The 24,227-nt window shown below is 44.4% G+C and overlaps 1 protein-coding gene across 2 annotated transcripts in view; it reads right to left on the reverse strand.

Annotated features, from left to right (window-relative positions):
• LOC112225983 (zinc finger protein 385C-like) overlaps positions 1–24,227 on the reverse strand; it is a 211,588-nt gene that overhangs the window by 24,852 nt on the left and 162,509 nt on the right. For both annotated transcript variants that reach the window (XM_024390153.2, XM_024390154.2), the window contains one exon: positions 5,362–5,504. In XM_024390153.2, the coding sequence (XP_024245921.2) occupies positions 5,362–5,504 (143 nt within the window). The remainder of the gene's footprint in view (positions 1–5,361; positions 5,505–24,227) is intronic.

Below are 24,227 nucleotides of genomic sequence, written 5' to 3' on the forward strand. Positions count from 1 at the left end.
TCTGATACAGGACACGAGCACGCTCCCAGACCACCATCTGATACAGGGACACGTGCACACTCCCAGACCACCATCTGATACAGGACACGTGCACGCTCCCAGACCACCATCTGATACAGGACACGTGAACACTCCCAGACCACCATCTGATACAGGACACGTGCACGCTCCCAGACCACCATCTGATACAGGACACTTGCATGCTCCCAGACCATCATCTGTTACAGGACACGTGCACGCTCTTAGACCCTCCACCTCTCCCCATGCTCCTCATCCTTCCACTGTGTGAATCAGCACCACAGATCTCTGTGTCTCACCTCTCCCACAGTTTTCAGCTATGCTAACATAATTCCACCATCCGATACAGGACACGTGCAAACTCCCAGACCACCATCTGATACAGGACACGTGCACACTCCCAGACCACCATCTGATACAGGACACGTGCACACTCCCAGACCACCATCTGATACAGGACACGCGAACGCTCCCAGACCACCATCTGATACAGGGACACGTGCACACTCCCAGACCACCATCTGATACAGGACACGTGCACGCTCCCAGACCACCATCTGATACAGGGACACGTGCACACTCCCAGACCACCATCTGATACAGGACACGTGCACGCTCCCAGACCACCATCTGATACAGGACACGTGAACACTCCCAGACCACCATCTGATACAGGGACACGTGCACGCTCCCAGACCACCATCTGATACAGGACACTTGCACGCTCCCAGACCACCATCTGTTACAGGACACGTGCACGCTCTTAGACCCTCCACCTTTCCCCATGCTCCTCATCCTTCCACTGTGTGAATCAGCACCACAGATCTCTGTGTCTCACCTCTCCCACAGTTTTCAGCTGTGCTAACATAATTCCACCATCCGATACAGGACACGTGCAAACTCCCAGACCACCATCTGATACAGGACACGTGCACACTCCCAGACCACCATCTGATACAGGACACATGCACACCCAGACCACCATCTGATACAGGACACGTGCACGCTCCCAGCCCACCATCTGATACAGGACTTGTGCACGCTCCCAAACCACCATCTGATACAGGACACGTGCACACTCCCAGACACCATCTGATACAGGACATGTGCACACTCCCAGACCACCATCTGATACAGGACATGTGCCTGCTCCCAGACTACCATCTGATACAGGACACGTGCACACTCCCAGACCACCATCTGATACAGGACACGTGCACACTCCCAGACCACCATCTGATACAGGACACGTGCACGCTCCCAGACCACCATCTGATACAGGACACGTGCACGCTCCCAGACCACCATCTGATACAGGACACATGCACGCTCTTAGACCCTCCACCTTTCCCCATGCTCCTCATCCTTCCACTGTGTGAATCAGTCTCACTTCTCCCACAGTTTTCAGCTGTGCTAACATAATTGCAAAAGGGTTTTCTAATGACCAATTAGCCTTTTAAAATGATCATTTTGGATTAGCAAATACAACGTGCCATTGGAACACAGGAGTGATGGTTGCTGATAATGGGCCTCTGTACGCCTATGTAGATATTCCATTAAAAAATTCAGCCGTTTCCAGCTACAATAGTCATTTACAACATTAACAATGTCTACAGTACACTGTATTTGTTATCAATTTGATGTTATTGTAATGGACATTTCTAAGCGACCCCAAACTTTTGAACGGCAGTGTACACTATATAGGCAAATTGTAGTTGTCAATATGAATAGTCATTCTGATACACTACATGGCCAAAATGTACAGTGGGGCAAAAAAGTATTTAGTCAGCCACCAATTGTGCAAGTTCTCCCACTTAAAAAGATGAGAGAGGCCTGTAATTTTCATCATAGGTACACTTCAACTATGACAGACAAAATGAGAAAAGAAAATCCAGAAAATCACATTGTAGGATTTTTTATGAATTTATTTGCAACTTATTCTGGAAAAAAATATTGAGATCTGGAGACTGGCTAGGCCACTCCAGGACCTTGAAATGCTTCTTACGAAGCCACTCCTTCGTTGCCGGGGCGGTGTGTTTGGGATGTTTGTCATGCTGAAAGACCCAGCCACGTTTCATCTTCAATGCCCTTGCTGATGGAAGGAGGTTTTCACTCAAAATCTCACGATACATGGCCCCATTCATTCTTTCCTTTACACGGATCAGTCGTCCTGGTCCCTTTGCAGAAAAACAGCCCCAAAAGCATGATGTTTCCACCCCCATGCTTCACAGTAGGTATGGTGTTCTTTGGATGCAACTCAGCATTCTTTGTCCTCCAAACACGACGAGTTGAGTTTTTACCAAAAAATTATATTTTGGTTTCATCTGACCATATGACATTCTCCCAATCTTCTTCTGGATCATCCAAATGCTCTCTAGCAAACTTCAGACGGGCCTGGACATGTACTGGCTTAAGCAGGGGGACACGTCTGGCACTGCAGGATTTGAGTCCCTGGCGGCGTAGTGTGTTACTGATGGTAGGCTTTGTTACTTTGGTCCCAGCTCTCTGCAGGTCATTCACTAGGTCCCTCTGTGTGGTTCTGGGATTTTCTTCTCACCCTTCTTGTGATCATTTTGACCCCACGGGGTGAGATCTTGCATGGAGCCCCAGATCAAGGGAGATTATCAGTGGTCTTGTATGTCTTCCATTTCCTAATAATTGTTCCCACAGTTGATTTCTTCAAACCAAGCTGCTTACCTATTGCAGATTCAGTCTTCCCAGCCTGGTGCAGGTCTACAATTTTGTTTCTGGTGTCCGTTGACAGCTCTTTGGTCTTGGCCATAGTGGAGTTTGGGGTGTGACTATTTGAGGTTGTGGACAGGTGTCTTTTATACTGATAACAAGTTCAAACAGGTGCCATTAATACAGGTAATGAGTGGAGGACAGAGGAGCCTCTTAAAGAAGTACTGGTCTGTGAGAGCCAGAAATCTTGCTTGTTTGTAGGTGACCAAATACTGATTTTCCACCATAATTTGCAAATTAATTAATTAAAAATCCTACAATGTGATGTTCAGGATTTTCTTTCTCAAAATTACAGGCCTCTCTCATCTTTTTAAGTGGGAGAACTTGCACAATTGGTGGCTGACTAAATACTTTTTTGCCCCACTGTATGTGTGCACCCATTCAAATTAGTAGATTTGGCTATTTCAGTCACACCTGTTTATGACAGGGGTATAAAATCAAGCACACTGCCATGCAATCTACATAGACAAACATTGGCAGTAGAACGGTCTGTACTGAAGAGCTCAGTGACTTTCAATGTGGCTCATAGGACGCCACCTTCCCAACAAGTCAGTTTGTCATATTTCTGCCTTGCTAGAGCTGCCACGGTCAACTGTAAGGGCTGGAGCAACAATGGCTCAGCTGCTAAGTGGAAACACTTATTACCGAGTTGTTCCAAACTGCCACTGGAAGCAACGTCAGCACAATAACGGTTAGTCGGGAGCTTCATGAAATTGGTTTCCATGGCCGAGCAGCCGCACACAAGACTAAGATCACCATGCCCAATATCAAGCGTCAGATGGAACAGTGGAAACACGTTCTCTGGGGTGATGAATCACACTTCACCAACTGGCAGTCTGACAGACTAATCTAAGTTTGGCGGCTGCCTGGAGAACGCTACCTGCCCCAATGCATAGTGCCAACTCTAAAGTTTGGTTGAGGAGGAATAATGGTCTTGGGCTGTTTTTCATGGTTTGGGCTAGGCCCCTAAGTTCCAATGACATTCTAAATGATTTTCTGCTTCCAAAGTTGTGGCAACAGTTTGGGGAAGGCCCTTTCCTGTTTCAGCATGACTATGCCCCCTTGTACAAAGCGAGGTCCATACAGAAATGGTTTGTAGAGATCGGTGTGGAAGAACTTGACTGGCCTGCACAGAGCCCTGACCTCAACCCCAACAAACACCTTTGAGATGAATTGGAACGTTGATTGCGAGCCAGACCTAATCGGCCAACATCAGTGCCCAACCTCACTATTGGCTGAATGGAAGCAAGTCCCCACAGAAATGTTCAAAAATCTAGTGGAAAGCCTTCTCAGAGGAGTGGAGGCTGTTGTAGCAGCAAAGGGGGGACCAACTCCATATTATTGCCCATGATTTTGGAATGAGATGTTTGACAAGCAGAAGTCCACATACTCTTGGTCATGTAGTGAACGCACGCGCGCACGTACGCACACGCACGCACACAGTCTGTAAGAGAAGGATCAAAAACTCACCATTTCTTAATTCTAGACACAGAAGCATCTGAAGCAATGTAACCAGCAGACTGCAGGTGTGTAAAGCTGTGTGGCTTATAGGTCTGTTTAAAAACAAAAGATAGGTGGGCTTGTCTCTGGGTTGCTGGTATTAAATCTTCCACGATGTTGAGGGGGAAAACACTCTAGGAATAACGATTATACCTCAATGCCCAGGAGAAATGAAAAGTTCCAACGACTACAGGCTGTAACCAGCGTCTGTGGGACCGGGAGACAATTCTAGCACCGTGAGGGGCTGAGGGGTCAACGGTCAATAAAACTGTCATTAAAACAGTAGTATGGTTGTTGAATATCACATCATCAGAATCCCTGGACACCCAGTCAGCAGCTCAATGTGAGCTCACTCAACCCCTCCTCCCCTGTACGGCATTCTTTCTTTCTAACATTTTATTGAAGATTTTCAAAGCAAAACAGTCAACAACAACATATATACAAAACAACAGCGATGTCGAGGTCTTCCAAAAGTAGAACATGTCAGAATATGCAAATAAGAAAATAATGTAATTGTATTCTACTCAACTCATTACTCTATTTTTTACAGTTATTTTTCAATTATATTTGTTTGTATCATTTTTCCATGGTAGATAATCAAGCATTTTCAATTTCATACATTGTCAATATATATCCCCTTCCCACCCCCTCCATACAGCCCTTCCCACACTCTCAAATTATTATATGTGCTTATTTCTATTTGGAGTACATTTAACTTAGAGTACAGTTCAAATACATTAACTATATTTGAATTTACAAATCTCTTAACAATTTCACTCTTACTTCCCTTCTCTTAAATCCCCCAAGAACCGATACTGTATTCTTCTGGTCACCTTGGTTCCCTACCTGTCCAGTGGGTGGAGCCTTTGACAATGTCCGCACATAGGTGGGCGTGACTCTATAATACTAACAGATATATTGGAATTGAAGGTAATGGCATCAGGCACTTTGAGTAGCCTATTTTTTCAGACATCTTAAGCTCATGAAAATGACAGAATATTTTACAGACCAAAAGATATTTTGAGTTCACACCAGCAGCGTGGGAGTTACGTAGATATGACTAGGTGATGTTGATGTGCCATGCCGGGCTGTGTAACTCACTGTGCTGAAGTTAGGGAAGAGGCTGAGGGGGGACGATCCATTGAGCCTGAAAGGCAGGAAGTGCTTGAGGTCGAGGTGAGGCTGCAGGGGCCGTCCCGGGACAGGCAGGGAGGCCAGGAGGGGGTTGCCCTGGGCAGAGGTGCCTGGATGGAACACAACAACACAACAGGGTTAGACAAACACTCAGAACAATCATGAGAGACCCTTTGATGTTTCGTTTTCTGTCTCTTCTCACTACCAGTGAGTTTGGTAGGTAAGGAGTGAGGTAAGGAGTGAGGTAAGGCGTGAGGTAAGGTGTGAGGTGTGGGAGGTAAGGTGTGAGGTAAGGTGGGAGGTGAGGTGTGAGGTGTGGGATGTGAGATGTGGGAGGTGTGAGGTAAGGTGGGAGGTGAGGTGTGAGGTTTGGGAGGTAAGGTGTGAGATGTGGGAGATGTGAGGTAAGGTGGGAGGTAAGGTGTGAAAGTGGGGAGGTAACGTGTGAGGTAAGTTGGGAAGTGAGAGGTAAGGTGTGAGGTAAGGTGGGGGTGTGAGGTGGGAGGTAAGGTGTGAAGTAAGGTGTGAGGTAGGTGTGACGTAGGGTGGGAGAAAAGTTGTGAGATGTGAGGTAAGGTATGAGGTATGGTGGATGTAAGCTGTGAAGTAAGGTGGGAGGTGTGAGGTAAGGTGTGAGATGGGAGGTAAGGTGGGAGGTGGGGGTAAGGTGTGAGGTAAGGGGGGCTTGACATGTGAGCAATCCCCCTTCACGACCCCCCTACATCCTATCACCCCACTGCCAGAGCTAATCCTTCAAGTACGTGCACCGGGCGCTCACGTATACACACACACACACATCATTTAATTACAGATTTATTGGCTGTGAGAGGGGAGTGCCTGGCCTGCACCGTACGAGCTGGGAAGATGATACCGGATATCAAATGGACCAGGGATGAAGAGATTTCTAATTTTCCAGCTGGCTGCGTTTCAGTGGGCCGGTGCTGAGCTGGGTACTTATCCCACCGCCAGGATCAATCATCAGTATCATCTCTGGGTCGCCAGACCTGCCCTGAGCATGCGTACTGCAACACATCGTTACAACACACACCATGGATATGAAAGGAGGATGAGGAGATATCAGGACACAATAACACACACCTTAGACAGAGAAGAGATTGACCTCGTAATAACACACACCTTGGAAAAAAAAGGAAATTGATCCCATAACAACGGTCACCTCTGAAAGAGAGGAGATTGTCTGGTACATTACGACCCATAAGACATATCTACGCAAAGTCACAGCTGAGCTTGGTAATGTAGTAGATGCTAAAACATGGGTGGTTCTAGGTGGTTGCTATACAGTAGGTCATAACAAACAGCATATCAAGAGGTGAGACCTTATACATAGTACCACTGTCCTCACAAAGCCAAGGACCTGCAATATAATATAGCCATATAACACAACGAGTGAAGACTAGCTATTTAGTATATATTACAGGTATGATGACATATGTATGTACAGTTGAAGTCAGAAGTTTACATACACTTAGGTTGGAGTCATTAAAACTCGTTTTTCAACCACTCCACAAATTTCTTGTGAACAAACCATAGTTTTGGCAAGTCGGTTAGGACATCTACTTTGTGCATGACACAAAAAAATTCCAACAATTGTTTACAGACAGATTATTTTACTTATAATTCATCGTATCACAATTCCAGTGGGTCAGAAGTTTACATACACTAAGTTGACTGTGCCATTAAACAGCTTGGAAATTTCCAGAAAATTATGCCATGTCTTTAGAAGCTTCTGATAGGCTAATTGACGTCAATTGGAAATGTACCTGTGGATGTATTTCAAGGCCTACCTTCAAACTCAGTGCCTCTTTTGCTTGACATCATGGGAAAATAATAAGAAATCAGCCAAGACCTCTGAAAAAAATTGCAGACCTCCACAAATCTGGTTCATCCTTGGAAGCAATTTCCAAACGCCTGAAGGTACCACGTTAATCTGTACAAACAATAGTACGCAAGTATAAACACCATGGGACCACGCAGCCGACATACCGCTCAGGAAGGAGACGTGTTCTGTCTCCTAGAGATGAACGTACTTTGGTGTGAAAAGTGCAAATCCCAGAACAATAGCAAAGGACCTTGTCAAGATGCTGGTGGAAACAGGCACAAAGGTATCTATATCAGTAAAACAAGTCCTATATCGACATAACCTGAAAGGACGCTCAGCAAGGAAGAAGCCACCGCTCCAAAACCACCATAAAAAAGCCAGACTACGGTTTGCAACTGCACATGGGGACAAAGATCGTACTTTTTGGAGAAATGTCCTCTGGTCTGATGAAACAAAAATATAACTGTTTGGCCATAATGACCATCGTTATGTTTGGAGGACAAAGGGGGATGCTTGCAAGCCGAAGAACACCATCCTAGCTGTGAAGCACAGGGGTAGCAGCATCATGTTGTGGGGGTGCTTTACTGCAGGAGGGATTGGTGCACTTCACAAAATAGATGGCATCATGAGAAAGGGAAATTATGTGGATATATAGAAGCAACATGTCAAGACATCAGTCAGGAAGTCCAAGCTTGGTCGCAAATGGGTCTTCCAGATGGACAATGACCCCAAGCATACTTCCAAAGTTGTGGCAAAATGGTTTAAGGACAACAAAGTCAAGGTATTGGAGTGGCCATCACAAAGCCCTGACCTCAATCCTATGGAAAGTTTGTGGGCAGAACTGAAAAAGTGTGTGCGAGCAAGGAGGTCTACAAACCTGACTCAATTACACCAGCTCTGTCATGAGGCATTGGCCAAAATTAATGTATGTATGTGTATGTATGTATAAATGTATGTATGTATGTATGTATGTATGTATGTATGTATGTATGTATGTATGTATGTATGTATGTATGTATGTATGTATGTATGTATGTATGTATGTATGTATGTATGTAAGTATGTATGTATGTACGTACAGTGGGGCAAAAAAGTATTTAGTCAGCCACCAATAGTGCAAGTTCTCCCACTTAAAAAGATGAGAGAGGCCTGTAATTTTCATCATAGATACACTTCAACTATGACAGACAAAATTAGAAAAAAAATCCAGAAAATCACATTGTAGGATTTTTTATGAATTTATTTGTAAATTATGGTGGAAAATAAGTATTTGGTCACCAACAAACAAGCAAGATTTCTGGCTCTCACAGACCTCTCACAGACCAGTACCTCTTTAAGAGTACTCCTCTCTCCTCCACTCGTTACCTGTATTAATGGCACCTGTTTGAACTTGTTATCAGTATAAAAGACACCTGTCCACAACCTCAAACAGTCACACTCCAAACTCCACTATGGCCAAGACCAAAGAGCTGTCAAAGGACACCAGAAACAAAATTGTAGACCTGCACCAGGCTGGGAAGACTGAATCTGCAATAGGTAAGCAGCTTGGTTTGAAGGAATCAACTGTGGGAGCAATTATTAGGAAATGGAAGACATACAAGACCACTGATAATCTCCCTCGATCTGGGGCTCCACGCAAGATCTCACCCCGTGGGGTCAAAATGATCACAATCCCAGAATGATCACAATCCCAGAACCACACGGGGGGACCTAGTGAATGACCTGCAGAGAGCTGGGACCAAAGTAACAAAGCCTACCATCAGTAACACACTACGCCGCCAGGGACTCAAAATCCTGCAGTGCCAGACGTGTCTGATGAAACCAGAAACCAAATATAACTTTTTGCTAAAAATTCAACTCGTCGTGTTTGGAGGACAAAGAATGCTGAGTTGCATCCAAAGAACACCATACCCACCATACCTACTGTGAAGCATGGGGGTGGAAACATCATGCTTTGGGGCTGTTTTTCTGCAAAGGGACCAGGACGACTGATCCGTGTAAAGGAAAGAATGAATGGGGCCATGTATCGTGAGATTTTGAGTGAAAACCTCCTTCCATCAGCAAGGGCATTGAAGATGAACCGTGGCTGGGTCTTTCAGCATGACAATGACCCCAAACACACCGCCCGGGCAACGAAGGAGTGGCTTCGTAAGAAGCATTCCAAGGTCCTGGAGTGGCCTAGCCAGTCTCCAGATCTCAACTCCATAGAAATGAGAGTTGAAAGTCTGTGTTGCCCAGCAACAGCCCCAAAACATCACTGCTCTAGAGGAGATCTGCATGGAGGAATGGGGCAAAATACCAGCAACAGTGTGTGAAAACCTTGTGAAGACTTACAGAAAACGTTTGACCTCTGTCATTGCCAACAAAGGGTATATAACAAAGTATTGAGATAAACTTTTGTTATTGACCAAATACTTATTTTCCACCATAATTTGCAAATAAATTCATAAAAAATCCGACAATGTGATTTTCTGGATTTTATTTTTTATAACAGTGTCAATTTGCTGTCCCCTCAAAATAACTCAACACACAGCCATTAATGTCTAAACCGCTGGCAACAAAAGTGAGTACACCCCTAAGTGAAAATGTCTAAATTGGGCCCAATTAGCCATTTTCCCTCCCCGGTGTCATGTGACTCGTTAGTGTTACAAGGTCTCAGGTGTGAATGGGGAGCAGGTGTGTTACATTTGGTGTCATGGCTCTCACACTCCCTCATACTAACTGGTCACTGGAAGTTCAACATGGCACCTCATGGCAAAGAACTCTCTGAGCATCTGAAAAAAAATATTGGTTGCTCTACATAAAGATGGCCTGGGCTATAAGAAGATTGCCAAGACCCTGAAACTGAGCTGCAGCACGGAGGCCAAGACCATACAGCGGTTTAACTGAACTCCATGCCCAAGAGGGTTAAGGCAGTGCTGGACAATGATGGTGGCCACACAAAATATTGACACTTTGGGCCCAATTTGGACATTTTCACTTAGGGGTGTACTCACTTTTGTTGCCAGCGGATTAGACATTAATGGCTGTGTGTTGAGTTATTTTGAGGGGACAGCAAATTGACACTGTTATACAAGCTGTACACTCACTAATTTACATTGTAGCAAAGTGTAATTTCTTCAGTGTTGTCACATGAAAAGATATACTCAAATATTTACAAAAATGTGAGGGGTGTACTCACTTTTGTGATATACTGTATGTATGTATGTATGGGGCATCTGTGATGGACGAGACAGAATAACAATAGGGAAGGCAGCAGTCCTGACAGCCATCTGTCTCAGGGTTTGATATCAGATTGACAACCAGCCCCTCCCCCTCATCCTCTCTAAGATGAGTGTTGTGGCTCCATCCCAAATGGCACCCTATTCCCTACATAGTGCACTACCTTTTGACCAGGGAAAAGGGTGCCATTTGAGATGCAGCCTAGTTTTATGATTGGTCGGTGGAGCTGAGGAGTAAAGGGGCAACGCTGGAGCCCCAGGCATATGTTCACCATGCTGGGTAGAGGCCTGGCTGTGTCTGCCCCCGGCTGGGTGAGGACGGCCCACTGCTGTCTGTCTTTCGCCCACAGAGACGGCATGGAGGGCGGACATCAACTCCAGTCATGTGGTCCCCTGCCTTCCACCACGAGATGTCACACACGTGAGAAGGAGCAGTGTTAGCCTAGCTTGGAGGACAGTTGTCAGCTGATAGTGCATCCCTCCCTCCCTCCCTCCTTTCTCTGTAGCTTCCAATACAGTTGACTAAATCAGAGGCTGGCTATTTGCCTGTTTGGATGATAAGACTAGCGCAGCGCTGAGGTACACACATGGGAATCAAGGAATGTACAACAGCCAGCCACTGACAACTGAGTGGTTGCTCTCTGTGACAGATGTGGAAGGTGAGTACCACATAAAACCCATACTAACATACCTCCACCCCCGCACCTCAAGGAAACAAACGACACACAGAGGGAATAAACACACACGCAACGATGCATGCACGCACAGACACGTTCTCAAAGCCTATGTGAATGCACTAGGTGTACGCCACTGAAATCTATATTACGGTGTAGAGGTACACAAAAACAAACACATCATACATACAACAGAAGGGAAAGAGGAAATAAAAGGTGTGTGTGTGTGTGGACATGTGTTAGGTAGGCTGATTCGGCCCTGAAGCCACAGCTAACCTCCTTCTATCACATTGCGTCATTCTCATTTAATGTGGTGTGTAATGAGTGTGTGTGTGTGTGTGTTGTCTGTCCAAAGACACGCCGGTGTGCAGGCTCTGATGTGTTGATGCATCAGTGGCTGTCCAGACAACAAGACTTCTGTGTTCAAACAGAATGTCCAGTCCAGACTGTGGGAGAGGACTCTGCTTACTGTCTTAATCCACACTCCTCTTCCTCCACTGACCATCACAACAACACATATTGCCTTAACACAAGACTCAGTTACACAACATCTACCATCATCAGGCACAGCATGATGTTCATCAAAACATTATGTTAATACATTAAGAACACTATTTCCACATTGACTGTGGAACATTTTTTTAAATTGTATTTTTTGTCCCTTTTTCTCCCCAATTTTGTGATATCCAATTACGATGTTGTCTCATCGTTGCCACTCCCCAACAGGCTCGGGAGAGGCGAAGGTCGAGTCACGCGTCCTCCGAAACATGACTCGCCAAACCACACTTCTTAACACCCGCCCGCACCAACGTGCTGGAGGAAACACTGTTCAACTGACGACCGAAGTCAGCCTGCAAGCACCCGGCCCGCCACAAGGAGATGATAGATCGCGATGAGCCAAACCCTCCCCTAACCCAAACGACGCTAGGCCAATTGTACGGGACTCCCAGTCACGGCCGGTTGTGACACAGCCTGGGAATTAACCCGGGTCTGTAGTGACACCTCAAGCACCGCGATACAGTGCCTTAGACCACTGTGTCACTTGGGAAGCCCGAGACTGCGGTTTTTAATAGAAAAAATTTAAGCATATACACTTACCCATTTCAGGGTTTTTCTTTATTTTTACTATTTTCTACATTTTAGAATAATAGTCAAGACAATAGAAGACATTCAAAAAAATAGTAACCAGAAAAGTGTTAAAAAAATCTAAATAGCCACCCTTTTCCTTTATGACAGCTTTGCACACGTTTGGCATTCTCTTAACCAGCTTCACGAGGTAGTCACCTGGGATGCATTTCAATTAACAGGTGTGTCTTGTTAAAAGTTAATTTGTGGAATTTCTTTCCTTCGTAATACGTTTGAGCCAATCAGTTGTGTTGTGACAAGGTAGGGGTGGTATACAGAAGGTAGCCCTATTTGGTAAAAGACCAAGTGCATATTATGGCAAGAACAACTTAAATAAGCAAAGAGAAATGACAGTCCATCATTACTTTAAGACGTGAAGGTCAGTCAATCCGGAACATTTCAAGAACTTTGAGAGTTTCTTCATGTGCAGTCACAAAAACCATCAAGCGCTATGATGAAACTGGCTCTCATCAGGACCGCCACAGGAAAGGAAGACCCAGAGTTACCTCTGCTGCAGAGGATAAGTTCATTAGAGTTAACGGCCTTAGAAATTGCAGTCCAAATAAATGTTTCACATAGTTCAAGTAACAGACGCGTCTCAACATCAATTGTTTAGAGGAGACTGTGTGAATTGGGCCTTCATGGTCAAATTGCTGCAAAGAAACCACTGCTAAAGGACACCAATAAGAAGAAGATACTTTCTTGGGCCAAGAAACACGAGCAATAGACATTAGGCTGGTGGAAATCTGTCCTTTGGTCTGATGAGTCCAAATTTGAGAATTTTGGTTCCAACCGCCGTGTCTTTGTGAGACGCAGAGTACGTGAATGGATGACCTCCGCATGTGTGGTTCCCACCGTGAACCTCAACCCAATTGAAATGGTTTGGGATGAGTTGGACTGCAGAGTGAAGGAAAAGCAGCCAACAAGTGCTCAGCATATGTGTGAACTCCTTCAAGACAGTTGGAAAAGCATTCCAGGTGAAGCTGATTGAGAGAATGCCAAGAGTGTGCAAAGCTGTCATCAAGGCAAAGGGTGGCTACTTTGAAGAATCTAAAATCAAAAATATATTTTGATTTGTTTAACTCTTTTTTGTTTACTACATGATTCCATATGTGTTATTTCATAGTGATGATGTCTTCACTATTATTCTACAATGTAGAAAATAGTAAAAATAAAGAAAAACTCTTGAATGAGTAGGTGTGTCCAAACTTTAGACTGGTTCTGTATTTCTGGCCTTTTGTGTCAGCCCCTCCCCTTTTGCCTTTCTAATGATTTACATTGGCATTTTAGTCATTTAGCAGGCGCTCTTATTCAGTGCAACTTACAGGATCAATCAAGGTAAATTGCCTTGCTCAAGGGCAGGTCGACAGCTTTTTCACCTAGGGGATTCAAACCAATGACTTTTCAGTTACTGGTCCAACGCTCATAACTGCTAGACTACCTATTCCCCATCTTTATTCTCCCACCACCCATCACCCCATTGAGTGGTAAAGGATGGAGGAAGGGAAGGAAGGAGAGGGGAAAGGCTGCATGTCTATTTACAGCCCTTTGTAATTATCTGTGTTGGTTGGCACAGTGGATTTGGTTCAGAACCAGCTGATTGGATCCCACCCCGATCCCCCTCTCTCTCTCTCTCTCTCCCTCTCTCTAACAAACAGAGATGGACAGGGGGCTGCAGGACAACATAAAGAAGACAGCAGGCTCCTAAAGATGCGTCCGCAGGCTGTAGAGGACCTTCATGTGGTAGTGGTGATGTGGTGCAGAGCAGAGTGGGGGAGTGGACAGGGAGACAGAGACCTGAGGGTGGCAGGGTGGCATAATGCCCCATGGACATCACTACTGCTGCTGTGTCCTTCAGCAAGGTTGACAGGAAGCCCTCGAGCCACATAGGACATAAAGGACATAAAAACGACTTCCGTTCTATTTCGGTAGTCTGAATGTTCAACATTAATGTGCTGTATTGTCCTGTAAGAGAGGGAAGGCAAATCATTCAGATCCTGAGCCGGATGTGTCTTTTGTTTATGGCTTTGTCACTGAGACTAGTCACTGTGGTGAAAGACTGATTGCCAAACGCCCCAAGGACAATCACAGCCACATGAATACACCGCTGACACTAACTCAGGTTTCAAATGTTTCAGCGCTATTGACTGAAGAGCAATGTAATGTATTCTGTCAGATAAACTGTCATATCCAACTGGGTAAAAGGAAGTCGTGTAGGAATGTAGGCCCAGTGCTTGTCCATGGATTCCATTAAAGGGAGAAAACATGCTCCTTTAGTGAAGGGCCAGTATCACGATAAGAGCATGTGACTGCGAGCCTAGTTCGTTTTATGCTAATATGATTTATAACTCCAAACATCCCCACCACTACCCCCGCCGTCTGCATGTGTATTCTCTTGAGATGCTCCTCTTACACAACCCCTGAATGCCTGACGGGGGGCTCTTCATCATAGCTTACCAAATGTGCACACGGAGGGACGAGGAGGGACATGCACAGTCCCAGTCAGTCACAAGGCTGTTGCTCATGCTAGTCTCTATCCCCCCCTGAGCCTCCAATAGGCAGTCACAGCCTGCCTCAGACCATGCACTGATAGGACAGTGTGTGACAAGGTAGGATCAACCTAGAACTACAATTCCGAGGTTATAAATAGGACTGGTAGCCAACTCTTAGATTGCAACCATATATGTATAGGGCACTACTTGAGAAACGCAATGGACTCTAGTCAAAAGTGCACTAAATAGAGTGGCATTTGGGATGCAACTGTTAGAAGTTAGCCATAAAATACAATGCAACTGTTAGCCATAAAATACCTAATATTTTAGCCCATGAACTGTATTGTATGTGAAAGCGGCTCTGAGCCCAGTGAGACAGTTTGGCGATGTTCACATAGATTACAGCCGTAGCGTCAATTCAAATACTGATGAGCCACAGGCGGTCATTCGCTCCGATTCCTCTGAAGGAGAGAAAGAGGGGGGAAGACGGTCTGAGATGGAAAAGAAAGGGAGAGTCTTAACAGCCAATTAACTTCCGCTTGATCCCGAGGTTGTGTGAGGACTACCACGGGAGCCATTACTGCATGGACGGAGAACATTAAGCATAATCAGCTTTAATTAAAGACTCCCACCGACACTCTCTCTATCCCTCTATATCTCCATCTCTCCATTTCTCTCTCTATCTCTCTGTCCATACTCTCCTTCAAGCATAATGACAATATGAAAACCTGAGTTTAAAATGTGATCTGAAGTTGATTAGATGGAACAGCACACGGTCCATGGATAATGAAGGAAATAATAGCTCGGTGTTCAGGACAATTAATTCTCTTTTCCTGCATGAAATGAACAGATCTTTTAACGATGCTGAGTTAATGATCTCGCCCGTAATATTCTATTACAATGAAGTCTGACAGAGGAAGGCTGGTATTTCAGTCTGTTTGTGTCTGATACAGAAGAACACAAGGAGACAAGGAGAGTGAACATGGTGTGTAAACGCCCTGAATGACATGCATTCTGAAATCCCGTTTGAGTCATAGAGAGTCAATGGGAATCTCTCACTGCTGCTGTGCTGTCAGAGTATTGAACAGACCGTTCCCTCCCTCCTTTAAAGCTGTTTGGAATGTATTTTTATTTTATTTTTCGGGGTCATTTGTGTTGTGTTGGTAGCGCAGACATTACTTATGATTAAGTACATAACTGTGTGTGTTAGTGTGTGTATGTGTGCTATAACAGTGTATGACTATTTGTGTATTTTGTCTATGACTGTGTGTGTGCGTGCGTGCGTGCGTGTGCGTGTGTGTGTGTGTGTGCGCATGTGTGTGTGTGTGTGTGTGGGAGGGGTTTATGGCTTATGTGACAGCACTGCAGAGTTTATTTGTGCGGAACTGATCTCCCGTCCTCACCTCCCTCTCTGAAATGGCTGTTTAATCAAGTGTATGATTGTCCGTTGTTAACAGAACTACGTTCTCTCACTACTTTGTTAAGTGACACTCCCTGTTTAGTGTCAAAGCTGGAAGAGACCCTGAAACACAACAAGATAGACAACTGAAGTGCAGATAAAGAGCACATTTCCTGTTTTTCAACAAGGAGAAACACATTTACACAACCACTTCCACCAACACCCAAACTAGGTTAGTGCACTTTCTCCAGGAAACCACTGAGCTAATTGGTTGTTGAAAACTACTTCCTCCTGCTTCGTTCTGTCCTCCTTTCACCTTCTATCTCCTTCCCCTTCATCTCCAAAAACTCTTTCTGCTGCTAGTGGGAGGTGACAGAAGCCTCCATGCGACCTGATTTAACACATGGCTAGGCACAGTTTGACCTGCCATTGGAAAATAGTGTACACTCAGGAGGGAGGAAAACACACCCTTCCCTGTTACAGGGTCTTTGAGAGGAAATGTTCAAAGTCAGATAGTCATCCGTGTGAATATGCACTCCACTAACACTGTCCGTCTGCCGCTCAGGCTGCTTTTGATGCTCCCTAAAGGAATATGTTGAGGTGAGGGTGGGACCGGCACAGTAGGAGTGCACTTCAATAAAGGAGAAGAGTGTACAGTAGGATGCAACTCATGTTGGGAAATTAGGGATTTTTTATTTTACTTTCATTTAATTTGGCAAGTCAGTTAACAACAAATTCTTATTTTACAATGACAGCCTACCCCAGCTAATCCCTACCCGGACAACGCTGGGCCAATTGTGCACCGCCATATGGGACTCCTGATCACGCCCGGTTGTGATACAGCCCGGGATCGAACCAGTTCTAGCACTGAGATGCAGTGCCTTAGACCGCTGCGCCACTCGGGAGCCCAAGGAGTAGCTCCCTGACCGGGAATCGAACCCGGGCCGTGGCGGTGAATGCGAATCCTAACCATTGGGTTGGAAAAATTGATACTCGACCAGCACCTGCACCATGGGGTAACACTTTATTTGGATAGTCCATCTATAGATGCTCTACAGCAGGGTTCCCCAAATGGCAGGCCGTAGGTCGAATTTGGCCCTCCGGGTCATTTAATTTCCCCCCAAGTTTTCTGATGAAAGTATTTTACATTTTTAGATCAGATATAAAAGACTGTAAAAACATCATATAATCAGTTCCCTGTGATTTAAATATAAATCTGTTCCAAAATATTCTCACGCATAATAGAGAGATACTGTATATGTGATATTATACAAATGTAAGCAAGGTTTGGAATGATTATGTTTTAGTCAAATATGATATCTTTTTGGGCTTCTTGCAGTCAATTTGCAGTCTACAAGTTATTTGTAATTATATTCCGGCCCTCTGATCATACGCTCAAGAAGAAAAACATCCCGCGGCTGAACCTAGCTGATGATCCCTGCTCTACAGACTATCAGTAACATTTCAACTAACTATCTATTAACCCTAACCCTGGGCACTAACCCTAACCTTAACCCTTATCCTGACCTTAACCTTAGCAAGCAGTTTCTTATCAGATACACTGCATGGTCAAAAGTATGTGGACACTTCGAACATCTCATTAATATGGAGTTGGTACCGAACAGTTATTGTGCTTATGTTGCTTCCAGAGGCAGTTTGGAACTCGGTAGGGAGTGTTTCAACCGAGGACAGACAATTTTTATGCGCTTCTGCACTCGGCGGTCCAGTTCTGTGAGCTTGTGTGGCCTACCACTTCACGGCTGTACCGTTGTTGCTCCTAGACGTTTCCACTTCACAGTAACAGCAGTTACAGTTGACCGGGACAGCACTAGCAGGGCAGAATTTTGACAAACTGCCTTGTTGGAAAGGTGGCATCCTATGATGGTGCCACGCTGAAAGTAACTAATCTCTTCAGTACGGGCCATTCTACTGCTAATGTTTGTCTATGGAGATCGCATGGCTGTGAGCTCGATTTTAGTGTAGTTTGTTGATAGTATGACCATCTGTAGAGAATCTACAGGTGGACTACACAGACTATCCTAATAAAGTGTCCCCCAACATGGTCATGGTCCTCATAAGAAACCCCAATAAAGGCAGGATAAACAAAGCCTTAGTGCCACAGTGTTTAAAGAAATACTATATTCCCCAACAGCAATTACTGTCTGCCTGCACAGACAGATTCCCTTGGTTTCTCAAATGACTGCCTTGCCTGGTTCACCAACTACCTCTCAGACAGAGTTCAGTGTGTCAAATCGGAGGGCCTGTTGTCCGGACCTCTGACAGTCTCTATGGGTGTGCCACAGGGTTCAATTCTCGGGCCGACTCTCTTCTCTGTATACATCAATGATGTCACTCTTGCTGCTGGTGATTATCTGATCCACCTCTACGCAGACAATACCATTCTGTATCCTTCTGGCCCTTCTTTGGACACTGTGTTAACTAACCTCCAGACGAGCTTCAATGCCATACAATTCTCCTTCCGTGGCCTCCGACTGCTCTTAAACGCAATTAAAACTAAATGCATGCTCTTCAACCGATCGCTACCAGCACCTGTCCGCACGTCCAGCCTCACTTCTCTGAACAGGTCTGACTTAGGTATTTGTAGATGTCCACATATTCTATGTGTCTGGTTAGACTGTAAACTCTCCTTCCAGACTCACATTAAGCATCTCCAATCCAAAACAAAATCTAGAATCGGCTTCCTGTTTCGCAACAAAGCATCCTTCACTCATGCTGCAAAACATACCCTCGTAAAACTGAATATCCTACCGATCCTTGACTTTGGTGATGTCATTTACAAAATAGCCTTCAAACACTACTCAGCAAATTGGATGCAGTCTATCACAGTGCCATCCGTTTTGTCACCAAAGCCCCATATACTAGCCACCACTGCAACCTGTATGCTAGCCACCACTGCAACCTGTATGCTCATCTATATGGCTGGCCCTGCCTTATCATATTCACCATCAGCCAAACCCACTGGCTCCTGGTCATCTATATGTCCTGGTCACTATAGTAAAGCCCTGCCTTATCTCAGCTCTCTGGTCACCATAGCAGCACCCACCCGTAGCACGCCCTCCAGCAGGTATATTTCACTGGTCACCTCCAAAGCCAATTCCTCCTTCGGCTGCCTTTCCTTTCAGTTCTCTGCTGCCAATGACTGGAACGAACTGCAAAAATCATTGAAGCTGGAGACTCATATCTCCCTCACTAACTTTAAGTACCAGCTGTCAGAGAATCTCACAGATCACTGTACCTGTACATAGCCCATCTGTAAATAGCCCATCCAACTACCTCATTCCCATACTGTTATTTATTTTTTGCTCCTTTGCACCCCAGTATCTCTACTTGCACATTCATCTTCTGCACATCTACCACTCCAGTGTTTAATTGCTCAATTGTAATTACTTCGTCACTATGGCCTATTTATTGCCTTACCTCCCTTATCTTACCCCATTTGCAAACACCGTACATATACTTTTTCCCCCTATTGTGTTATTGACTATATGTTTGTTGATTCCATGTGTAACTCTGTGTTGTTCGTGTCGCACTGCCTTGCTTTATCTTGGCCAGGTCGCAGTTGTAAATGAGAACTAGTTCTCAACTAGCCTACCTGGTTAAATAAAGGTGAAATATATATATATATGTTTAAATGATGCTATGCTTTATAAATAGACATCACACAGTCTTCATCCCATTACAATCTTCCCTATCTGAGAATCTGAGAAGCCCTGAGCAGAAGGAATGATAAGAGCAGAAGAGTGGAGAATCAGAGTGAAACAACACCTCGGGCTGCTCAGCATTACTCCATGTTTTAAGGTGCATAAGTAAATGAACCAAAGCCAATGAATAAAAGATGAAGCGAGACAGCAGTTTAAATAGGATCAATATCAGCCCCTGGCCTGAGACGCTACCACTCTGCCACGTTGGCGTTATCACACACATCAGCTTCTGCTTGTGTTGCTGCTATTGACTAACCACAAGGTTATAGCTTAAATTCAATTACGAGGAGAAACGCAGGCGGGTCTCTTCAAACACGACCCAGAGATATAGTCAGTTCATGTTTCTCTAAGCCGTTGACTGAACATGTATTGATGGAAACTATCGTTAAGATGAATGAATAGCCTATATGAAGCATACGGTGAAGGCCATCATTGTAAATAAGAATTTGTTATTTAACTGACTTGCCTAATTAAATAAAGGTTAAATAATATATATTTGTTAAATGTATCGGCGCCTTATTAACTTCTTTGTTAAATGCGGCTTTTACTTAGTACAAATCCTCAGAATCCTCTTCATCATATCTGCCAGTTGTTCAGTGGTGTTTTGTCGTTGTAGACTAGGCCTTCCCTCGCTATGTGTCTGTAACCTGTGAGCCTTGAGAATGTGAGTCCAGTATCACTCAACCATACTGAAACTCCCAAATGGGTTTTTGTCTCTTTGGCTACGGGTCGGCGGCCCTCCACGGGGAGAGAGAGCGGCGGCGCGGGGTTCGGCGGGGGTAACGGGACCTCGTGGAGACATCGTCTCTCCTGGGGAGCACCTGTAATGAGTTTTGTCAGGCGCAGCAAAGAGAGCAGCGCGCGCCTACCCCCAACGAACCTGAGGAGAGGAGAGAAGGCAGGCACACGGCCCATCTGTCGAGCCGATAAGCCTGGAGCCATCCAGAAACAAATTGCCCAGCTCCCCCTGCACAGCTCCATGAGCCCCCCCCACACAGCTCCATGAGGGGAGAGCAGAGCCCCAGCCACAGAGAGGAGACAGTTATGATTTCTAGCACTAAACCAGGAGGAAAATAGGAGGAGGAGGAGGACATATCAAATGCATTAATCTATGCAGAATGGCGCCCACGGCTGGTTATAGCTCTGTAGAGGCAGCTATACACGGAAATTCAGCGTGTCGATAAACAGAAAAACAACATCAGAAAAAGAAATGTTTCGTTCCTTTTTTGAGGGCAAGAATTTTAAGTAAGTATTCCTGCAGGTTCTTATCTGCTCTCCTCCTTTTTGGGAGATAGTGACGGGCCCTACCTCCAGACAGGAGCCGATGCTTAAAGGTATAAAATAGGGGTGCTTTTTAAAAGGTACTACACGTAGGATTTTTTATTTTAATTAGCATTTTAGTTTCAGAAAATGTCCATATCAGGTGCTAATAGCGGAATGATCATGTTTCACAGTATTACTTGCCTGCCAGTGTTTGGCTGTGACATTCGCCTATTGACGTCTCAAGCTGGAGCAACATCGGTTGTCAAACTAGGAAAGCTGTTCTGACTTGGTAATGTAGTCTGTCCTTTCCTGGCTGCTACAATTCTACACTATTCACTAAATTTCAGTTTATGTGAGAAAACAAGCACTGAACAGTGTAGGGAATCATTATACCATCTAAATCGCCGTTAAATATATTTTCAGTAACAAAATATATTGTTTTTACAAGAAGCTGGTATAATATGATGGACATTTTCTGAAATTACAATGCAAATATTCTATCAAATCCATGTGTAGCACCTTTAAAGGGCCTCTAAGTCACCAGAGGTAATGTGCATACACAACTTTAACATTCAAAAAGGAAGTGGTTAGCGTGTAGCTTATATCATCATTACCTAACCATCATTACCATCATACATTGCACACATTATTGGTGTGTCAAAACAAATTCAAAATACGTTTCACAGAGTCTACTACTTGATGATGGATTATGTTTAGCAGGAGCCCATCACACAAACGTAATGGATAGGAAAAATAAATGTGCTACTCATACAGATTGGCTACACTCCCAGACCCAGGGATTGGGAATCTCTGCAGGATTGACAGGAGCTCAGATTAGGTTCATTTCCTCAGCAAATTGAGTCATTTGTGGAAGGGGCATTAACTGCTGAGTGGTTTTTTACATGAATACATTTCAGCCTGAGCGGCCGACCATCACTCTGCCGTCATGCCAACGGTGACATCTCCATTATAGACTGATTAGCCACGGTGGCCCAGCCGAGGGTCCCCGATTGGAGGACGAGTAGGATTTAAGGTTGGTGAAAATAAGTATGAGGAAGAGGTTGCTTACTAAATATATCTCTACGCTGATGAGAGAGAAGTGAGAGAGATGGAAAGAAAGAGTAGAGAGTCGCCCACACACACTAGTGGTAATAACCGCCCAACTATATGCAATGAAGTGAACGTTTTTGTTGTTGTACATTTTGGGGCCTGATTTAGATATGTTTCTGCTTATAATATCCAACATTTTGGTAGGCTATTTGTTAGTCAACTTTTCGATAGTCAAATACATGCACCCCTCCTCCCGACCCCTCAGGGCCGCACCCCACAGTTTGGCATCCACTGTGGGGTCAGTCCGGCTTTCAACATACTCTTGAAAGTTGTAATGGTAGAATGTACAAGGTGCAATTTCCAAACTGGGTTTCCCTCTTGTCATGTCAGTCATCGCGTACATTAGAGAGCTATTTATAGCTTGTCAGAAATGTCCAGATCAACTAGCCCACGTCAGCTAACGTTTTTTTTCTTTGCCCATAGATTTTGTTATAATGTTTGGATCACATGACGACACATTAGACACGGCAAAATGTATTGCAAGAAAATGAGCTTTAAAACTGAAAAATGTTTTCTGCACCCCGTGACAAAATGTGTAGAATTGCAGGAAATATGCTTTAAACCTGCTAAATATTCTCTCCGCCAACAAGATTGGGGTGAACAGTTTGTGTCATGAACAGTGCTTGTGGCCATAGAAATGGGTCCACAGAACACCTGCCCTAGAAGACTAAATCAACCCTTGCTCACCAGAATAACGTCATAAATCGATAAAAGGACAACAGTTCTCTGTAAAGTTCTCTCTGTCATCTTCTTTCACAGAACAAATACGGTTAGGGTCCCGGGCAAAATGATTTTCTGTGCAAAATGTCCAAATGAGCATCAGCTTGAAGGGTTGTAAGGAAATAGAAGGCTGTGAAAACGACATTCTGATAAGATTTCAGTTCGGCTTGAATGCCTCTTTTATGTGGTTGAAATACTATCAGCTTTTGTGATGCTGATAAAGATAGCGCCTCGACAAATCGTATCTAACTGAGCATTTGCATTGTCTCAAGATGCCGAAAGAAAGAAATTATATTTAGTAAAAATGTTGCCTACATTTGGTGTGTCATTTTACTGCAAGAAATGCTTAATTTTGCAGGAGTTAATATTAAGGCTATGTGGGAGGCGGCACTGCGATCATCCACTTTACCAATTATTTTCCAAACATGACTTTTCTGGCCCTCCCTTCTCTTTATTTTCAACTCTCCATTTTGCAGCTTATTGAATTATACTCCAACGTTGTCCTCTTTGCCTCCTTGGATTGACATTAGCTTTTTCCTCCCCCTTTCCCAAAAGCATTTGGCGATTGACATGTAGGCTATTTAGCACGTGTACAGTTAGACCCCTAGGCTAATGCACTAACGCATGATAGCAGAAAATGATTCAAGAAAAACCTCAATGTAGCCTATAGATATAAATTGCACAAGAATGATACATTTATGGATTTAAAATAAAGAAGAAGATATTGTTTTCTCTTTATTCAAACCGCCCTTCATCCACCCGCCCTTCATCTGCACAATATTTAATTACCCTAAACCTGTCCGCCCGCAGATATAACCGTAGGGACTGTGGCTTATAAGTCAACCCACGCATAGCTAACACATGCGCACATGCACATACACACATGAGCACACATAGACTTCAGACATCAAAGGAAATGAACAAAACAATAATGACTAATTCCAATCTCTGTGCCATTCTTTGCAAGTGATCTCAGAACACTAAGGAAACAAACGGGAGAAAAGTACTTCGAAATGAATGAACAATTACACACATGGCCGGGGCGGCAGGGTAGCCTAGTGGTTAGAGTGTTGGACTAGTAACCGGAAGGTTGTAAGTTCAAACCCCCGAGCTGACAAGGTAGAAATCTGTCGTTCTGCCCCTGAACAGGCAGTTAACCCACTGCTCCTAGGCTGTCATTGAAAATAAGAATTTGTTCTTAACTGACTTGCCTGGTTAAATAAAGGTACAATAAAAAATAAAAAATAATGTGTGTGAGAAGAAAGCA

Source organism: Oncorhynchus tshawytscha, linkage group LG27 (genome assembly GCF_018296145.1).
Source record: "Oncorhynchus tshawytscha isolate Ot180627B linkage group LG27, Otsh_v2.0, whole genome shotgun sequence".
NCBI lineage: Eukaryota > Metazoa > Chordata > Actinopteri > Salmoniformes > Salmonidae > Oncorhynchus > Oncorhynchus tshawytscha.